At 38.9% G+C, this 18,953-nt stretch overlaps 1 protein-coding gene and 1 pseudogene across 9 annotated transcripts in view; one reads left to right on the plus strand and one right to left on the minus strand.

Annotated features, from left to right (window-relative positions):
- Positions 1-18,953, minus strand: part of CCDC148 (coiled-coil domain containing 148) — a 427,998-nt gene that overhangs the window by 180,179 nt on the left and 228,866 nt on the right. For 8 of the 9 annotated variants that reach the window (XM_067026094.1, XM_067026092.1, XM_067026091.1 and 5 more), the window contains exon 12: positions 18,309-18,427. In XM_067026094.1, the coding sequence (XP_066882195.1) occupies positions 18,309-18,427 (119 nt within the window). Of the gene's footprint in view, positions 1-17,581; positions 17,640-18,308; positions 18,428-18,953 lie in introns of those variants that run through there. The other variant, XM_067026097.1, reaches the window with a different exon arrangement.
- On the plus strand, positions 7,470-8,429 carry LOC131751512 (large ribosomal subunit protein eL21-like; annotated as a pseudogene).

Consider the following 18,953-nt stretch of genomic DNA (forward strand, 5'->3'; position numbering starts at 1 on the left):
CAAATAAAAAGAGGAAAAGAAAAAAAAATAATCCAATATCTATCCGAAGATGAAATGGACTGCCCTGGAAGATAGGAAGTTTAGTTTCAGGAAGTACGTACACACATGCCTAGGATATATGACCACTTAGTGGAGAGGTAGTAGAAGAGATCTAAAAATTAAAATCATTGAACTATATTACTTTTAAGATATATGACCTTTAAAACTTAGGCTTGACAATTTTGAGACAAATATAAGCAATGAAAAGAGTGAAGCAATTCCTTATTTCTCTAGTTTAACCACAAAAAAGATAAGTGTGGCTCATTCATCTACAATGAAACCAGGTCCAACCATTTGCCTAGTAGTGTATAGTTTACTCTAGTTATATTCATTCTTACACTTAATGAATATTTATTGAGATTGAGTTCCCCACAATGTGCCAAATATGAGGGTATGGTGGTGAAGACAGACATAGATTTCACTCTCATAAAATTAACAATTTGTTAGAAAAAATTAAAAATTTAACAAGTAATTACAATTAAAACATGGGTGTTGAGATTTTACAGATATGGGGCACAGTGATGGTCTTTAAACATGATCACAAATTCATTTATACTCTTCCTTTTGACAGTTTGGGTCCCCAAATTCCCTTGATAGGCCCATGTGATTTCCAAGGCTAGGTCATGTAAGGTCATGAAGCTTCTGCCTTGTTTGATGGAAGATGAGCTTCTGGATCCCTGAGGTACCATGCAGGAAGTTCAGCTCCCCCAAGCCCACTGTGCTTTGAAGAAGTTAAGCCTCATGGAGAAACCATGCAGAGCTCCAGCTGACAATTCCCAGCTATTCCTAACTTTCTAGTTATCCCAGTCCAAATGAAAGAAGTCACCAGATTATTCCAGCCCCACTCATTCAAGTCACTCCCATCCATTCACACCTTCCCAGCTGAGACTCCAGACATCATGAAGCAGAGACAAGCCATCCTCTCTGGGCCCTGTCCAAATTCCTGAGCCAATGGATCCATATGTATAACAATAATAATAATAATAATAATAATAGTAATAATATTGTTGGTGTTCTATGCCAATAAGTTATGGAGTGGTTTGTAAGGCAGCAATAGTTTATTTTTTTAATTAATTAATTAATTAATTTTATTTTTGGCTGCATTGGGTCTTTGTTGCTGCACGCGGGCTTTCTCTAGTTGCAGCGAGCAGGGGCTACTCTTCATTGTGTTGTGTGGGCATCTCATTGCAGTGGCTTCTCTTGTTGCGGAGCATGGGCTCTAGGTGCACGGGTTTCCGTAGTTGTGGCTCGCGGGCTCTAGAGCGCAGGCTCAATAGTTGTGGCGCATGGGCTTAGTTGCTCCACGACATGTGGGATCTTCCCGGACCAGGGCTCGAACCCATGTCCCCTGCATTGGCAGGTGGATTCTTAACCACTGTGCCACCAAGGAAGCCCAGCAATAGTTTATTGCAACAGGCACCATGAGAATATATATCAAGACCTACCCTGTCTAAGGACCAGAAAAGACCTCTCAGAGGAAGTCACATTTGAGCATGAAGAGACATGAGGAAGAAGTAGGAGTTAGCCACAAGAATGTTCTCAGTAGAAGAAACAGTCTGTCTGAAGAGCCAGTGGAGGCAAAAAAAACCCCTGGGGCCCTGCAGGAACTTACAGAGTGTGGTAGTCTGGAGAGTAGTGGGTTGGGTAAGAGTCCAATGGGAGATAAGAGATGAAATAGAGTCTGACCATGGTTCATTTCGTAAGCAACATTAAGGCATCTGAACTTTATCCAAAGTGTGAAGACAAACCACTGAAGGGTTTTCAGTATCAGAATGTTGTGACTGGATGTGTTTGCATAGCAGGTAAGGCTGATGTAGGGAGAAGCTGTAGCCCTAATTCAAGTAAGAGATGATAGTAGGCTGATCAGGATGGCAAAGATGCTCAATATTGAAAAGGTGAATTAATGTGATTTACCAAGCCCTTGGCTGGGAGAGGTGGCGGTGGGGAGTGAGAGAAGGAGGAGTCCCCTGGGCTTCTGACTGGGCAGTAGGGTGAGCGGGGTGGGTCATTTACGAAAAGGAAACACTGGAAGAAGAACAGGTGGAAGGGGTGATGAGTAGCTCCATCTGGAGCATGGAGAATTTGAAGCGCCAGTGAGACATCCATGTGGCAAAGCCAGAAGACAGCTGGCTAAACATGACAGATAAGGAGGAGGGTATGGAGAGGAACTAACATTACCGAGTATATTTTAATATAAGTGCTTTACGGATGTCATTTCCTTTAATTCTGCTAACAACTGTGTGGGAGTGTTCAGAGAGGTAAGTAACTTTCCAAAGGTCACAGATACAGGAATTGGTAACGTAGGGATTTCAGTATAGACCCTCTTACTCCATGTTCATAGTGAAAGACACATGGTACTCTTTCCCACTTAAAAAAAAAATGGCAATGTTGGGCAATACTCTTTGGATTTTGAAGGCAGCAAAGTCAGCATTTGGGAATGCCTCTCCATTCAGTTTAGTGGGTGACCTGTAAAGCTAGCAGTTTTGAACAGTGGCCAGAGCAAGAGAAAACTGTCCAGCTGGTCTAAGCCACAGTGCAGACAGCAATGCCACTTGGCCCTATAACACCATGGATTCACTGGTGCACTGGTGTATTCTGGATGACCAGAATGTTCTGCAGAGCCTGCCAAAAACTTTTATAGGTTTTTGTGTCAAAGAAACCCTCAGGATTCAGTGGCATGCTCATGATTTCTTTGCAAGTTATGCTTTTTCTTTTGAGAAATAGCTCTTGGCTTACTATTGGACCCTGGTAATTATTATGATAACTATCGTCAGTCAAGCAGGTACAATGTAATAGGTACTGTAGTAAGTGCTTCTATGTTTTAACTTATTTATTCCTCTCAACAACCAGGTATTATTTTTTATCTCTATTTTATAGGTATCAATTGGACTTTTGACTTTAAGACACCAGATGACAATGAGACTAGCTACTCATAATAACCTGGGTATTATCTGAGCCCCCGGCCATAAAGCTGGGAGTGGCTTGCAGCACAGACTAATAAAACAAAAGTGCATTGGGCTTGAGCATGACCTGAAGACACAAGTAATTTGCCCAAACAGGTGGCTTTCTCTCCTTCCAACTGACATCCTTCCCTCAACCCACAACTATGGCTTGTGGGACATTCTCAATGACAAACTGACTGGGGGAGGAAAAAAAATGAACCAGACACAAGTAGACCGCTTTGGTGGACAGCCCTGCTCCAAGGTGTCCTGAGAGGTGGTAAAGAAGGGAAATTTTCATTTGAGCATAATTTTAAGAGGAACATCTCAATGTCCACTTTACCTGAGCTAAAGGATTAGTGACTGCCACATATTAGAGACCCAATAGATACTTTTTGAGTCAATGAATAAGTGATTAATTAATAACATTTTGTGAAAAAAAAACATTTTGTGGAAAATAATTCATGGTTGGGCCAACTGGTTAGGGAAATGGAAGGAATATGATTGGAAGATTTGTGACAGGAAGACTCAGACAGATTATATGGGTGGACCTGATGGAGTTGGGTAGAAATAACTTATGGAGGTGATTTAAAAGAATTAGGTGGGGGCTTCCATAGTGGCTCAGTGGTTGCGAGTCCGCCTGCTGATGCAGGGGACACGGGTTCGTGCCCCACTCCGGGAAGATCCCGCATGCCGCGGAGCGGCTGGGCCCGTGAGCCATGGCCACTGAGCCTGCGCGTCCGGTGCCTGTGCTCCACAACGGGAGAGGCCACAACAGTGAGAGGCCCGTGTACAGCAAATAAATAAATAAATAAATAAAAGAATTAGGTGTAAGAGATGATGTACTATGTGTGTATCGATCTTCTCCAGAAGCCTGGTACTTGCTCAATGGGCTCATGATAAAATGCCCCCAGTGGTGCGAACAGTAACTACATGTTGCTCAACTACATGGATTTGCCCTTATGAAGACTGATCTGGCTACTGCCACTCTGAGCCCTTGAAAGGGTATATAACACACCTGGGGAATTAGCCGGTGTTAGCTGGTGCATTATATCACACCTGTTCTATCATGGGAAAGGCAGAAAAGCAATTTGGATTTTCTCTTCTTATACACCATGTTTGCACCATCTGTGCACTCAGTATCTCACAGGATGTTGCTTCATCCTAAGGAACTCCCTTCACTCTGTAAGATGTAAGATAACACGCTGCAGCCCATATGTTGCCATCCTTATAAAACAGAGGAATGGCCTATTGATGACTCAGACACATCATGAGCTGGGGACTAATATTTTGTGAGGTTGGGTGCTATTTTATAGGAGGTGGTTTTGCTCTGAAGTAGTGACCAATATATGGTGCTATTTCTCAGCATGGCCAGTATATGAACATAGGTGGACCAAAAAGTACAAGAGGGAATGGTGCTTTTCACTACAAATCCTAAAGACCCATTTGCAAAATTTTTGATTCCCATCCCTGAGATTCTAGGCTCTGTTCATTTTAGCTTCTAATACTTCCACCAGTATGACAACAATAGTAACATTGAATTAGGAGCTGATGTAAGTATTTGCCTTTGGGGTTTATAATAACAGTAAGTAAACAGGTAGAAAAGGAGGTTACAGTGTTTGCTGGAAAAAGTGACCTATCAAAGAGAAGTAGGCCTGCTATTATTTAATAGAGGCAGGGAGAAGTAGAGGGAATCCAAGGAATTCCCAGGATACTTTCCGGTATCACGTGGCCAGTGGTAAAAGTCACCCTATACAAGCCAGAATAGGTTGATCCACTAGGTAAAGAACCTGACACAACCAAGATGCTGGCTAAAAGGAAAGGACACATGTAATGCATAATAGAGAAGACAAATTATAAATTTGAATTGTGATCTTAACCATTTACCAAAGGAAGGCATTCATCTTTGATCTGCCATATACATACAGACACATACATATCTATATACATATAATGTGTATAAATATATGTGTATATATATATTTATTTAAACTAATTTTCTGTCTGCTTCCTTCACCTCTCTTTTCCTTACAATTTTACATGAGATATGTTTACTGGTAGTAAACTTTAAAATTTAGTTCACAGGTCATAGAATATCAAGATGGATCATGATAGACTAGAGAATGATAGGGCAAAAAGATATCACCTGTAGATATTAAATTTAGGGCCGATGTTATAATAAATGAAACTTTGAGTTGATTCCCTTTAGGAATGAGGTAAGCATGTTTTGGGTTGTAAAAGGTAAAATTACACAATGTTAGGTAGAAGGAAACTTTTGGGTAGTTTAAGTATAGAAAGAAGGGTACATGTTGATTTTGCCAGTTAAAGTTAAGACTGTAAGAGACATTTTTTTCTTTTTCTTTTTTTCTCAGCTTTTGCGTCCCCTTCCTCTTTTGAAGAAATCCCCACTGTAAGCTGATGCCAGGTACTTGCTTTCCCAGTCTCCTCTGCAGCTACAGCATGAGCATCTGATCTGAGTTCAGCCCACCACAAGCTTCATTTAGAAGCCAGTGATGCAAAGAAGCAAGGCCCATGGAGATTCTTTTAAGGCCACGATTAGTGGCAGTTGGGGCAGGAATCTGAACAGAGGCACGTTGCTAACAGTGACGTCCACAGTCCAGAAACAGCAGAGGAGGAGGTGCAAGCAGGGCATCTAATGGTCAGTGGTTGGACTCACTGGGATGATTCTGTAGAGGGAGTTGGGTTACTGTCCTGACTCTTTCTAATCTTCCTAGCCTCTGTTATTCCCAGCCATTTTCTGAGCTGGTTCTGTAGGTAATTCTGTAAGCTACCCAAATATCTTTCGACAAAATCTTTCTACTGCAAAATTCAACTAAAAATGATTTCTGCTGTTTGCAAACTAGAACCCTAGTTAATACAAGAGGGCTGGGCTAGATGCTTTCCAAGATTCCTCCCAGCTCTAAAATTATATGACTCTATAGAACTCATATTAAAATATATAAAGAAAACAACCCTGATTGTAAACATGCTCCTTTCACTAACTAAATAATTAGTTTAATATCACCTGATAGCTCTGTTTGTGTGTACACATATATATTTTTTTTGCAGGATTAGTTCCAAACAAAGATAAATATCAAGTGCTTAAATCTGTATTGTATCTGCCACAATGGTGGCATTTCGTGTAAGTTGCCATTACATTCCTCCCACTCCATGGCTTTATACTTCCATCATAGCTGCTAAATTTCTGCCTACCTAGCCCTGCAGCTTTATAAAATCTTCCTAAAGTTTATGCCTAAAAGTTATTTCATTACCTGAAAGGGCTTAGTAAAACTCCCTAGCTAAGGGGTTGGTGATAAAGACATCAATACCATACAAAGTGGTTGCTCCACTTTACTCAGTATTTACTCCAAATACTGTGTGGGGCGTTGGAGGACACAGCATCCCTTTGCTGCAGAAGAGGAACACAGCAAATCATCTACCACTACGTATTAGTATAAATGCTGAATGGGAGAAAGGTAATGCAGTTTCAAAACATCCCAATGCCCAAAGAGAAACTTTCAAATATCTGTGGACCAAGATTAAAGTGTGTGTTCCTGGGGAAGAGAATATGAGATAACTTAATCTTGAAAATACCATAGAATGTAGCTCTTCTATTTGGAGTTATAGCATCTGTGATCATTTCATTGACATATACATATGAAAAAAAATAATGGTGGGCACTAAAGGGATGCAGTAATGCTCATTTGGTATTAAAAATGTATTATAAAGGGTTTCTGAATATTGCTTGCCCTCTACCAAACACATACCTGCTGACATTTCATTTTATGTCCTAAACAAGTAACTGCAACAGACAGATCAACTTGGCATATAGTAGAAATCCAGTAGCCTTTTTTTTTTTTAATGAGCAAAGAGTTCTAAAATCAAAAATCAAGGCTGTAAACATTAAAGTAAAAGCAGCCCAAACTACTATACAAAAGGCACTCTCCAATTACCTGTGGTTTGGAAAGGGCCACAGACCTGAAGCTGGACTTGTGTAACTCAGCAGATAAATCGCTGCCCGAGACCTTTAGAATGACAACCGGCTGAGCCATCCCTGCCCAGCTGGTGCTCCGTCTGCCCAGGGCACAAGTTTGCTTATTCATTTTCACATTAAAATGACACTACATATTATGCTCTGTCCATAACCCTCCCTCTGCTGATAATGCTTGCTCAGCTAAGATCCATTCAAGGAGTACTATGATTATGTCCAAATGATCTGTGTATGTGAAAACATAGACACACATATACACACATGCCATAGTCAGTTATATTACACTGATGGGCAGGTTCCACATGTTATTATTATTTTTCTTTAGACAAAATTACCTCTATGGGTTATAAGACAGCATGTTGGCTAACAGTGGGGTCTCTTGCAGCCTTTTAAATGAGTGTTAATTTGTGAAACTTTAAGATATCGTTTAAAAAACAGAACAGCAGTCTTTCTAGGAACTATGTTTGCTTAGTGCCTCACAGTGACCCTTGGTCAACATCATGAGGCACAACCACTTGGAGTGGGGATTTGGTTGGCAGAGATTTAATGAACAAGAACGTTCCCACTAATTTGGGGGAATCTCATGCTGAGAAGCAAAAACATAACAAATGTTTGTAAAGTTTCTGTTGAAGTCACTTTACTGAACATGCTCTTTCAAAATCTCAAAGATTAGACTGTTGACTCACTTTAAATGTCCTAATGTCTTCTAATATAACATGCTGAATTTTGCATATTGTTAAGAAAAGATGAAAATACAGAGAAACATCTGGCTTTACTACTTAGAAAATGCAATAACTGACAATTCCCTGCTGTTGGCAAGCACCCAAAAACACACACTAGATTAAGAAAGCCAATTTAGTGTTAGGAAGGCAGCTGGTTCTAGTTTCTTCCTTCCAAACGGTCACCGCCATCTTCAACTTCAAATGTTTGTTTTTACAACATAGGAAAACTCTCTTCTTTCAGAAACAATAACTAAAAACTATTGTTTGTTACTGCTAAACAGGAGGGGCACCCTGCTACACGTTCTCTAGGCCTTTTAGAAAACATGGAGTTGTTCCTTTGGTCATATACACGAGAATCTACAAGAACAGTGATATTGTAGATATCAAGGGAATGGGCACTGTTCAAAAAGGAATGCCCCACAAATGTTACCGTGGCAAAACTGGAAGACTCTACAATGTTGCCCAGCATGCTATTGGTATCATTGTAAACAAACAAGGGCAAGATTCTTGCCAAGAGAATTAATGTGCATATTGAGCATATTAAGTACTCTAAGAGCTGAGATAGCTTCCTGAAACATGTGAAGGAAAATGATCAGAAAAAGAAGGAAGCCAAAGAGAAACGTACTTGGGTTTAACTGAAGTGCCAGCCTGCCTCCACCCAGAGAAGCACACCTCGTGAGAACCAATGGAAAGGATCCTGAACTGTTGAAGCCCATTCCCAAGGAATTCATGGCATGATGGGTGTAAAGAAAATAAAAGACCTGGACTGTAAAGAAAAAAAAAAAGCAAACACATTTGCATTCAAACACCACACACACACACGCACACGCGCGCACACACACACACACACACTACTGCTTGGAGAGAAATGCAAGATTTTTCCTTACAGAGGATTCTTAGAACTGATTCTTAGAACTCCCCCATGAATATAAAGTTTCACCTACATGACTTTCCTAAACAATTTCAGTGAGGGTATAGCCTCGGGCAAAGAGAAATTAGGAGCACTTCTACAAAAAGTGGACTCTTCTCAAGAATCCAATAGATGATTTGAGGCCCATACTTCAGAAAGTATGGAAAGAACTCTAGTACACTGCCTCTCAAATGTTGCTGCACTTCAGAATCTCCTGAGGACTTACAGAAACTGTTGGGGCAGAAATCCCATTGCCAGGGATTCTGATTTAATTGGTCTGGGGCCTGACCTGGACCATCAGGACTTTCCAATGCTTCCCAGGTGATTCTACTGTAGCAAAGAATGGAAATCCTGTTCTTATGTTACATTAGCATTGACCAATGAAGTGCTTAGAGCCTGTATCTTCTATTTGTTGGCTGTGCCCAGCTTCAATTTTCTGGTTATAAAATGATATCCAGAAGAACTGCTTAGTCAAGTTAATTTGTTTTTAGAAATCTTTAAAATTACCTTCTAGAGCATATAGTTTAAAACACTTTTAATATGCTGTAATTATTATGAAGGAGATAAATGGAAAAGGCAGGCTATTTATGAAAGGCCACACTTATATCCATCCTTGTAGAAACAATAATTGGCAAATACAGAAGAAGTAAGGTATATGTTAGCTGCAAGAGAGCTGAACTGCAGAAAAGTTAGAGACTGAACATTTGAACAAGGATTTACAAAATGTCCTAATGACTAGGGGAGCCCATGCATGGAAGGGTGATCTAATTTCTGCTCATTTACTCTGCAAATTTCAATAGTAATCAGAAGCAATGATGTTAAGGAAAGACAAAAAATGAGATATGCCCATTACGTGTCATTACTTTCTACTCCTCCCTGTGTGTATCTAACATAAAGAATACTTGGTAAAGAAAGTTTGGGGAGACAATACAAGTATGTTTAAAATTACTCAAAAACAAAAGAAACATAAATACAGCTTACAGAGCTACATGCCGCAGTTACTAGGGCTGTGCCATTGGCCCCAACAGGCCCCAGGAGGAAGGCTGTGCATTCAGAGTCCTGCTGGAAAGAAAGAAAGAACCACTGTATGTAAAAGAAGAGAGAAAGTTTAGCTTCCATCAGTGGGTGGGAAAAGAAGGCTCTAGGGAAAGCCATCAGATCAAATGACAAGGAAGCAGGAAGACCAGAAAAGGGCTCTGAGTGAAGAATCTGCGAAATTAGATAATACCAGGTATAAACATTGTGGTAAAAAGCCAAGGAGAAGTGTATGTTCTTATGTCTATTTTGAAGACTGCTATTTCTGTTACCTGAAAAGGGCACTCTTGTATTTGGATTCATATATTCACATTTCCCATTACTTCCTACTTTTCCCACCAATTTGAAGCCCACAAACAAACAATCAATGAAAATAGAAAAGTATGTTTTATTTATTATTTTAAAAAGTACTGTGGGCTTTTTTCTTACTACCAGAAATTTATGCTCATTGTGGAAATTTCAGAAAATGCAGGAATATAAAGAAGAAAATCAAAACTGTCCTTCAGGGCTTCCCTGGTGGCGCAGTGGTTGAGAGTCCGCCTGCCGATGCAGGGGACACGAGTTCGTGCCCCGGCCCAGGAGGATCCCACATGCCGCGGAGCGGCTGGGCCCGTGAGCCATGGCCGCTGAGCCTGCGCGTCCGGAGCCTGTGCTCCACAACGGGAGAGGCCACAACAATGAGAGGCCCACGTACCACAAAAAAACAAACAAAAAAAACTGTCCTTCATTTCGTTACCTGGAAACAAAAACTGTTATCATAATACAGATATTAAAGTGAAAATATTAACCTCATCTATTTTATTTCTCCTGGATATCATGTTTCCCTTTGGCCATTCCACTAGTGTGGAGGAGAAATAGGTGAAGTTCTCAGATACCATCTTCATCACTTTCTACCACTTAGTGAATCAACTGTAACTAGTGGGGGTTTATTAGAAACACTGAGATAGCTATGGGAGAGTCCAAGAACATGGGGCTAGTTTCCCACTTTCCTGGTAAAAAATGCCCCCCAGGGAAGCCCTGTGTTTAGCATGGCATCCTGTCCAGCATGACGTAGGAAGGGGAGGTGTTTAGAGATTACATGAGAGAACATTTGTTTCCCATGGTTTGTGCAAGGTTTTGCTGGAAGTATAAGCCATGTGTTGGGAAAACCAGGGCTGGTAAGGCCTGAGGAGGGGACCTCAGGACCAGTGGCAATGGCAGGGTGTGTAGTCAGCAGCAGCATATATATTAACCAGCATCCTAAGGCTCAGTGGCCAGCAGATTACCTGAGGACCAAGGCCTATTCCCAAAGACAAGCAATACCAAGGACAAACTGGTAAGGCCAGTGAAGACCCTGAAAGATATAAGATGATGAGAAAAGCAGGGTTCAAAATTTATATAAAATATGATATCAATTCTATAAGGGAGTCAGAATCTGCAGGTAGATCAGTCACTCAACTCTCCATTGCCAGGAGGCCACTAAGCTTTATTGTGCACCTCCACTGGCCAATACGGATCCACTAACCACATAAGGTTATTCTGCACTTGAAGTGTAACTAGTTCAAACTGAAATGTGTTGAAAGTGTAAAATGTACAGCAGATTTCAAAGATTTTGTATGAAAATAAGAATGTAAAATATGTCATTAATAATTTTTATGTTGACAGCATATTGAAATAATAATGTTTCTGGACAGGTCAGGTTAAATAAATGTATTATTAAAATCAATTACACATGCTACTTTTTACATCTTTAAATGTAGATACCAGAAAATTTTAAATTACATATGTGATTCACATAATATTTTTATTGGATAGCACTGCCTTGTACCCTGGGGAGGTGGAGGGATGTGGTGAAATTGTGGAGGGTAATGAGGACCCTGAGGGGCATCAGAACCTGCAGGCTGATTAGCCATCCCATCCTTCTACTGGGAGAGGTTGTCTGACCTCCAGCAGAGTTTCTACCTTACCCCCCAAAGAGACAGAGATAATCTGAAATGAGACCATTTAGAAATGAAAGAGCCTGAGATACTTTTAATTTTAAAAGTTTCCATTTTTCTTCACTACCGGAGAGGAAGGAGAGAGATACTTTTAATTTTAAAAGTTTCCATCTTTCTTCAATACCCCAGAGGAAGGGGACTGATAAAAAAGTTGAAATTGGTTACTATTCTTCATACATTTGGGATAATGTGAGGGAATATTTGACCTTTGTACAAATTAACATCTTTTATAAAATTATACTTAACATAAATTTTAAAACTTCCTTTTTTTTAACCATTCTGCATACATTAATATTAATCTTTTACCAACAAGAAAGGAAACTATATTGCCTTGGCAAAACAGACTTAAAAAGTAATGTTGAAGTGGAACTTTATTCATCAGTAAAAAGGAAAAAAATGAATGATACACGCTACCATATGGATGAACCTCAAAAACATTATGCTAAGGGAAAGAACTCAGATGCATTACATTTATATAAAATGTCTAGAAAAGGCAAATCTACTGAGTAAGAAATAGATCAGTGGTCATTTGGGGCTGGGAGTGGGATTGGGACTTAATGCAAATAGGTATGAAAATCTTTTGGGGGTGAGGTAAATGATTTAAAACTGGACTATTGTGATGGTTGTACAATTATATAAATGTACTTTATATAAGTGTAAATCACTTAATTGTACACTTAAAATAGGGAAATTTGTGATATATGAGTTATTCTTCAATAAAGAGTTTTTTAATACATTAAAAGTAGCAGTGTTAGTAGCTTACCATAAATCATGCCGAATTTTTGCACATTTTTATGAAAAGACAGAAAATAGAAAAGTAGAAGAAACTGAAATCTACCATCAACCTTGTCTTTGGCAAGCATCCCAATATCTACCAAATTATTGTTAGGATATCAAAAATGAATGTAAACTATTTAGAAATTCAATAATAAAAAACATATTTCAAGCCTTGTAGAAAGTGGCCAAAGATATACAGATAATAAAAACCTGTAGGGGCGGGCTTCCCTGGTGGCACAGTGGTTGGGCGTCTGCCTACCGATGCAGGGGACGCAGGTTCGTGCCCCGGTCCGGGAAGATCCCACATGCTGCAGAGCGGCTGGGCCCACGAGCCATGGCCGCTGACAACGGGAGAGGCCACAGCACCGAGAAGCCCGCGTACCGCAAAAAAAAAACACAAAAAACCCCAAACAACCTGTAGCCAATTGAATTTATTAGAAAATAAAAGAGATCGAAAACAAAATAACTAAAAGCTTTTAACCCAAGAGTACAGAAAAAGTTCAATAATATTCAGAATCATGTTTCTTCCTCTGTCTTCCCTTAAACACCATCTCTACTGAAATGAATCACCATATTTTACCTAATCTAAATACTTTATAAGCATCTGTCACCTCTGCATTCCCACTTCCACTTCTTAGTTCAGACACTTTTCTCACATAGAGACTAAAGAAAATTTGTAATCGGCTTCTTGGTCACTCATTTCTACTTATTCCAGAATAATTTCCAGGCCTTCTTCAGAGCGGGGGGAGGTGGAACTATGAAATCTGCTAAAGAACCTAAGAGAAGACTTGAACTGGAGAGCTACTCTGGAAGGATGATCCTGGATTGGAGATTAAATTTGGCATATATGTCAGCTCTCCTTAACAAAATTTCAAAATCTGTTGATTTTTTGCATTGAAATTTGATATAATAACTAACATATTTTTGAAAAGAACAATGAGTGAACCCTTGTACTCTCAGATAGCAAAACAGAATAATTAAAACGGCATGGTACTGATGTAGAAATATAAATATAGATCAGTTTTTATTTAATCTAATCAAGAGCCCATATGAATACAAAAGCACAGTTAGAAGTGTAATATATAATAAAGGGTGGCATTTCAAATCAGTACAGAAGGACGAATCATTAAATAATTGGTGTCATGATACCTGTCTATCAGTTTAGACCAAAATATGAAAGTCAGACATTTTGCTCCAATCTTTTATGAAAAGAAATCCCAGATGGCTAAACTTTAGAAGAAACATGGATAATGTATAATATTTTTAAAGAATTAGGTAGGTCTATTTGCAGGGATACCCATTCTGAAGTTTGTGCTTTGCAGAAGTGATACTCAACCAGGAGTAAACAGGGGGTATGATGTCCAGCTTTGCCTCTGCTTGTCAAGCTGTGTGCCATGGTTCAGAAGGGGCGTCTTGTCTTTTCCTAATCCGTCTACTTCCTGTAGGGGATCTATGTACTTTGCCCCTGGAAAGGGGCACCTTTTCTAATTGGCACAAAAGCCTTATATGCTATCAGCAAACAATAAATAGTAGTTAATAATAAACAGGTAATTTGTACATACATAAATCGGTTTTTTGTTTGTTTGTTTTCACACAAATGATTGTTATAAACTGATTGTGTTCCTCCAAAATTTATATGTTGAAGTCCTAAACCCTGATGTAATGGTATTTGGAGATGAGTCCTTTGGGAAATAATTAGGTTTAAATGAGGTAATGATGGTGGGGCCCTCATGATGGGATTAGTGCTCTATAAGAAGAGACACCAGAGAGCTTGCTGTCTCTCTTTCCACTTTCTAGGTAAAAAGTAAGAAGGCAGTTGTCTATAAGCTAGGAAGAGAGTTCTTACCAGAAACAGACCATACTGGTACCTTGATCTTGGGGCTTCTGGCCACCAGAACTGTGAGAACATAAATCTCTGTTGTTTAAACCACCAGTCTATGGTATTTTGTTATGGCAACTGGAGCGAATAAAATAGTATTATATTGTAAAATGTATTGGGTCTTTGTTGTTGTTCTTAAACTCATTTTTTTATGTATGTGTATATAGATAGTTTGTATGTATATGTATTAAACAACTGATAACAGAGAGAACTTCTAGAGGAGAGATTGCATGAGGCTAGTGATCAAGGGGCACTATTTCCTTAACCTTAACATTTTATTTTTATTTATTTGGCTATGCCACGTGGCTTGAGAGATCTTAGTTCCCTGACCAGGGATTGAACCTGGGCCACAGCAGTGAAAGCACCAAGTCCTAGCCCCTTGGCCACCAGAGAATTCCCAACATTTTATTTTTTATGAGTGTCCTCATTCTTACATGTTTTATTTAAAATATTTTAAATACTTAAATATTTTGAAAACAAATTATGTTAGACGGTGTCTCATGTTTTAAAAAGTCAATTGATAGTAATCATTATATTTAATGAATATTCACTATGTTCCTGCTGTCAGTGTGTTCTATTTAACATCTCCCTTACTCCTTGTAACAATCCTATGACATAGATACTATTTATGTCTTCATTTTACAGATAAAGAAACTGAAGCACAGAAAACTGAAATAACTTATCCAAAGGTCACACAGCTATAAAGGACAGAGACAGGATTCTAATGTTCACAACCTGATTCTAGAGTCTTCAGCCTCAACCTCTTTGGCATGTTGAGAAAGGAAAATGGGGCATTAGGAGGTTAGTGGAAATTTTGGCAATAACAATTTTCAAAAAGTGATGAGGGTTGGGACTTCCCTGGTGGCCCAGTGGTTAAGAATCTGCCTCCCAATGCAAGGGACATGGGTTCAAGCCCTGGTCCAGGAAGATCCCACATGCCGCAGAGCAACTAAGCCCGAGCACCACAACTACTGAGCCTGCAGTCTAGGGCTCATGAGCCACAACTACTGAGCCCACATGCCACAACAACTGAAGCCCGTGCACCTAGAGCCCGTGCTCCACAAGAGAAGCCACCGCAACTAGAGAAAGCCTGCGCACAGCAACGAAGACCCAACACAGCCAAAAATAAATAAATAAATTAATTAATTAACCTTCTAAAAAAAGTGATGAGGGCAAAAGACAGCTTGTAATAGATTGAAATGGGAAATCTAATTAATAAATAAAAGGAATTGCTATATCTCTTTATTATGTTGAATTTCATAAGATTGCCAATACTTAACCATTTGTTAACCCAAAACAATGGAATTTCCTTAGGATTCAACCTGATGTATGTGCTAATTTACAAGTATTGTTTTCAAGATACTTAATGTTAGAATTAGAAAATAGAAAAAGGAAATAAATAACAGAACTTTTCAAACCGTCAAGGCTATGTGTATGTATGTTTTTAACAGATCTGGAAATTGCTTCAAGCCTTCTTATTCTGACATGAGAAAAATGTGCCTACAGCTAAAATATCAAACATGAGATTTGTGAATTGTATTTCAGTAGTAGAAAAAAACGTTTTAACCAATCAACCACATTTCTTAGCATCAGAATGGTTACAAATAAACAAAACTTCTGGTTCTTGTCAGAAGCAAAAGCTATCAGCATTTTTGCATGTTAAATTCCATCTCTCTAAATCACAAAATGAGGACTGTCCTTTTATCTATAATATCATCCAAAATTTTCTGAGAATTCTTTTCTGATATATTATCTGGATATTTTAATGGCCTTCCTCACTGGTTTCTCACTGGCATGCAAGCATTGGATTCATAATTATCTGAATCTACAACATTTCATATGAGTTGAATACACAGATCATAAACCCTTAAAAGTTGATAGCTCACTTAGCCCTCAAAAGTTACCCACTTCAATTTTACAAAGGACAAAACAGAGCCTCGTAGAGGCTGAGTCAGCTTGATAATTATTGGGACAACGAACACACAACTGAAATCGCTCTGTAATCAAAGAAACTTCCTGGCTATGAGGGCAGATTTTACTAGAAGCATGTCTCCTAGATGCTGGGACTTCACATCTGTTCCTTTTTACCTACCCCTTCAATTCCTGTGGCTCTCTTTTGTTTCCCCAGCATAGTTTCAGACTATCCAACCAGCCTTTTGACCCCCACATTTGCCTTGCCTTTAGTATTTAGCTGCTTGTTTCTGCCTGACCCATGGCCTGGACTGCCTTCTGGTATCCTCCTCCTATATCTTGGTTTGGGCTTGTTTAACGGATTTCTCACTGGTTGTTTCATCTCTTAGCCTTGAGCCCTAGCTTTGCTATATTCTTGGCTTTCTTCATAATAGATTAAACTCAATTATAAATCCTGAGATACCTGGAAAATCATGTGAATTTTATCCAGAAAGTTGTTGGGAACTGCATGGCATCTGTGTGGAACCACAGATTCACTCTGCAAGCTTGGTCACTGGAGTTTGACATAATTCCCATGGGTCACAAAGGAAGCTTCCTAGATATAAGTGAACTTTGTTGTGTAAAATAGTTATGTCATCCTAAGTTATGATAAGTCTAAAATGCAATTTTTATTAGTTTAGTAGACTTCATTTTTTTAGAGCAGTTTTAGGTTAACAGTGAAATTGAGCAGAAAGTATAAGGAGTTCTGTTCAATTTTTTTTTACAATGACGAACTGTAAAGAAAACTTGTTGTGATTTATGTTATGAAATGTAAGATCTATATTTACTTTATCTTTTGTGAAAATCTACTCAGGAGCTAGCTGAACTAGATAACTATGCCAGTTACCACTTTATTGTCTCTCAGCTCCAAATCTCCCTTCATTGTCTGCTCTATGAAAATAGTGATGGACCCTGTAACTACTTCTTCTATGCAGTTGGTACAATGCTTAGCCGTGTCAGAAAAGGGTACAGGAGGGATGCTGAAGAAGGAAGGGGCTTTTCTTCCTAGTTCCAGTGTTTACTCCTTCTTGTTCCTGCTTCGTGGCTACCAGCAGCATGTATGGGGGACACCCTGCAGTGTTTGTGGAGTTCAGCTGCACCCCGTGGCCAGTTTCCCATCAAATTTCAGAGGTACTCCCATGGTCAGGTTCCCACTGAGTCTTGCAGGCATAAGCATCGCAAAGCTTGACTTCCAGCTTCGGTCTCCTGCACACAGGTAGGGTGTTGCCTGCTTGCCCCGTGACTAGGAACAAGTTCTGCATGAGCCCATCCAAGAACCTCTCCACCATGCAGCGGGCCACAACCACACCTTCTACAATGAGGTCTGAATCCCAACCACGGAGAAGGGTCCCCACTTCAAATTTGTTCCTTCTATGAGAATCCTCCTTCAGCCCTGGGGTATTCTTTAAAGTCCTTTGTCCCTTTATATAACAGAGATTTTTTTTTGTTAGAATTAATAATTCTTTATCTTAAACTTTCCCTATCCTAATTACCATGTTGTCTGTCTCCTCACTGACCCTGATTGATGTAGTAACCTTGAGAAAAATAATTTTAATTTTTCAGTGCACTCATTCATAAAATGAGGAAACTGGATTAGTTGATCTCAAATGTCCATTCCAGCACTAAAATTGCGTTATTCTAGAGAATTCAGGTTTTTCCTATACCGTTGGGTACATCTTAAGTATACTAGAATGAATACCACAGAGCACAGAACAATTGCGTATTGTCTTCCTCAGCCTCAGTCATAGTAAATGACTTTTTATCTGAATAATGGTTTCCTCCTTCTGGGTCAAAATATTAAGTCACAGCAGCAGCCAGTATTATTTCACACACACAGTGGACAATCAAATACTATGAAATCCTCTGTGACGATTTTAACTAGGAAGCTCTCTAAGGAACAAAATGGAAAACTAAAGATTCATGTATGAATATGAGAGTTAAAAATACATTATAAGTATCATTTTATTCATTTATGAATATAAATATTGTAAGGACACATTAAGTATAGAAAAATGCTCCCTCTGATATTATTTATCCTAACACATTACGGAAGAATTCCATTACCACGCAATTTAAATATTTTCTTTTACCTTTCTCTGTCTTTTACTGACTGTTCCGCCATTAATTTCTTCAGTTCTTCCAGACGCTGAAGATCTCTCACTTCCATTTCTTGCCATTTCTGCTCTTTTTCAGCCCAGTATTTTCTTATCTATTGCATAAATATCACATAAAATTTAAATTAACAACAGGTATGTTAAAAACAAGGAACAAAGTTATAACAACATTATCCATTGTTTCATATAGCAAATATTGAATTTAAATGACCCTTCATCTTTTTTATCTCTTAGATCTGCCTACAGTGTATTGGCAACAGAAAAAATAAGTTAAAACACAAAAATACATGTCCTGAGAAACTGCATGTTTTAACAGTTTCTGAAGTGGAAATGTAACTTGTGCTGAGACCTAAGGTTTTAATCTATGGCTAGAATAATTGGCTTTCAGGGAACCACAATAAAAGTATGTTATTGACTCTAAAGTATATGATCTACCTGTTACTCAAGAATATTTTTATCCTCTTATGGTAATGTAGTCTTTAACAAATATAGCATTAAACCTATTTTTACTTTAAAAGCATGAGTTTATTTATGCTAATGGACAGCAGAATGTTGAAAGTTTTATGCTTCTGGGGAAGTGGCAGGAGATAGGTGGGAGGAAGGAGGAAAAGAAAAAATTAG

Source organism: Kogia breviceps, chromosome 2, assembly GCF_026419965.1.
Source record: "Kogia breviceps isolate mKogBre1 chromosome 2, mKogBre1 haplotype 1, whole genome shotgun sequence".
NCBI classification, from domain to species: Eukaryota; Metazoa; Chordata; class Mammalia; order Artiodactyla; family Physeteridae; genus Kogia; species Kogia breviceps.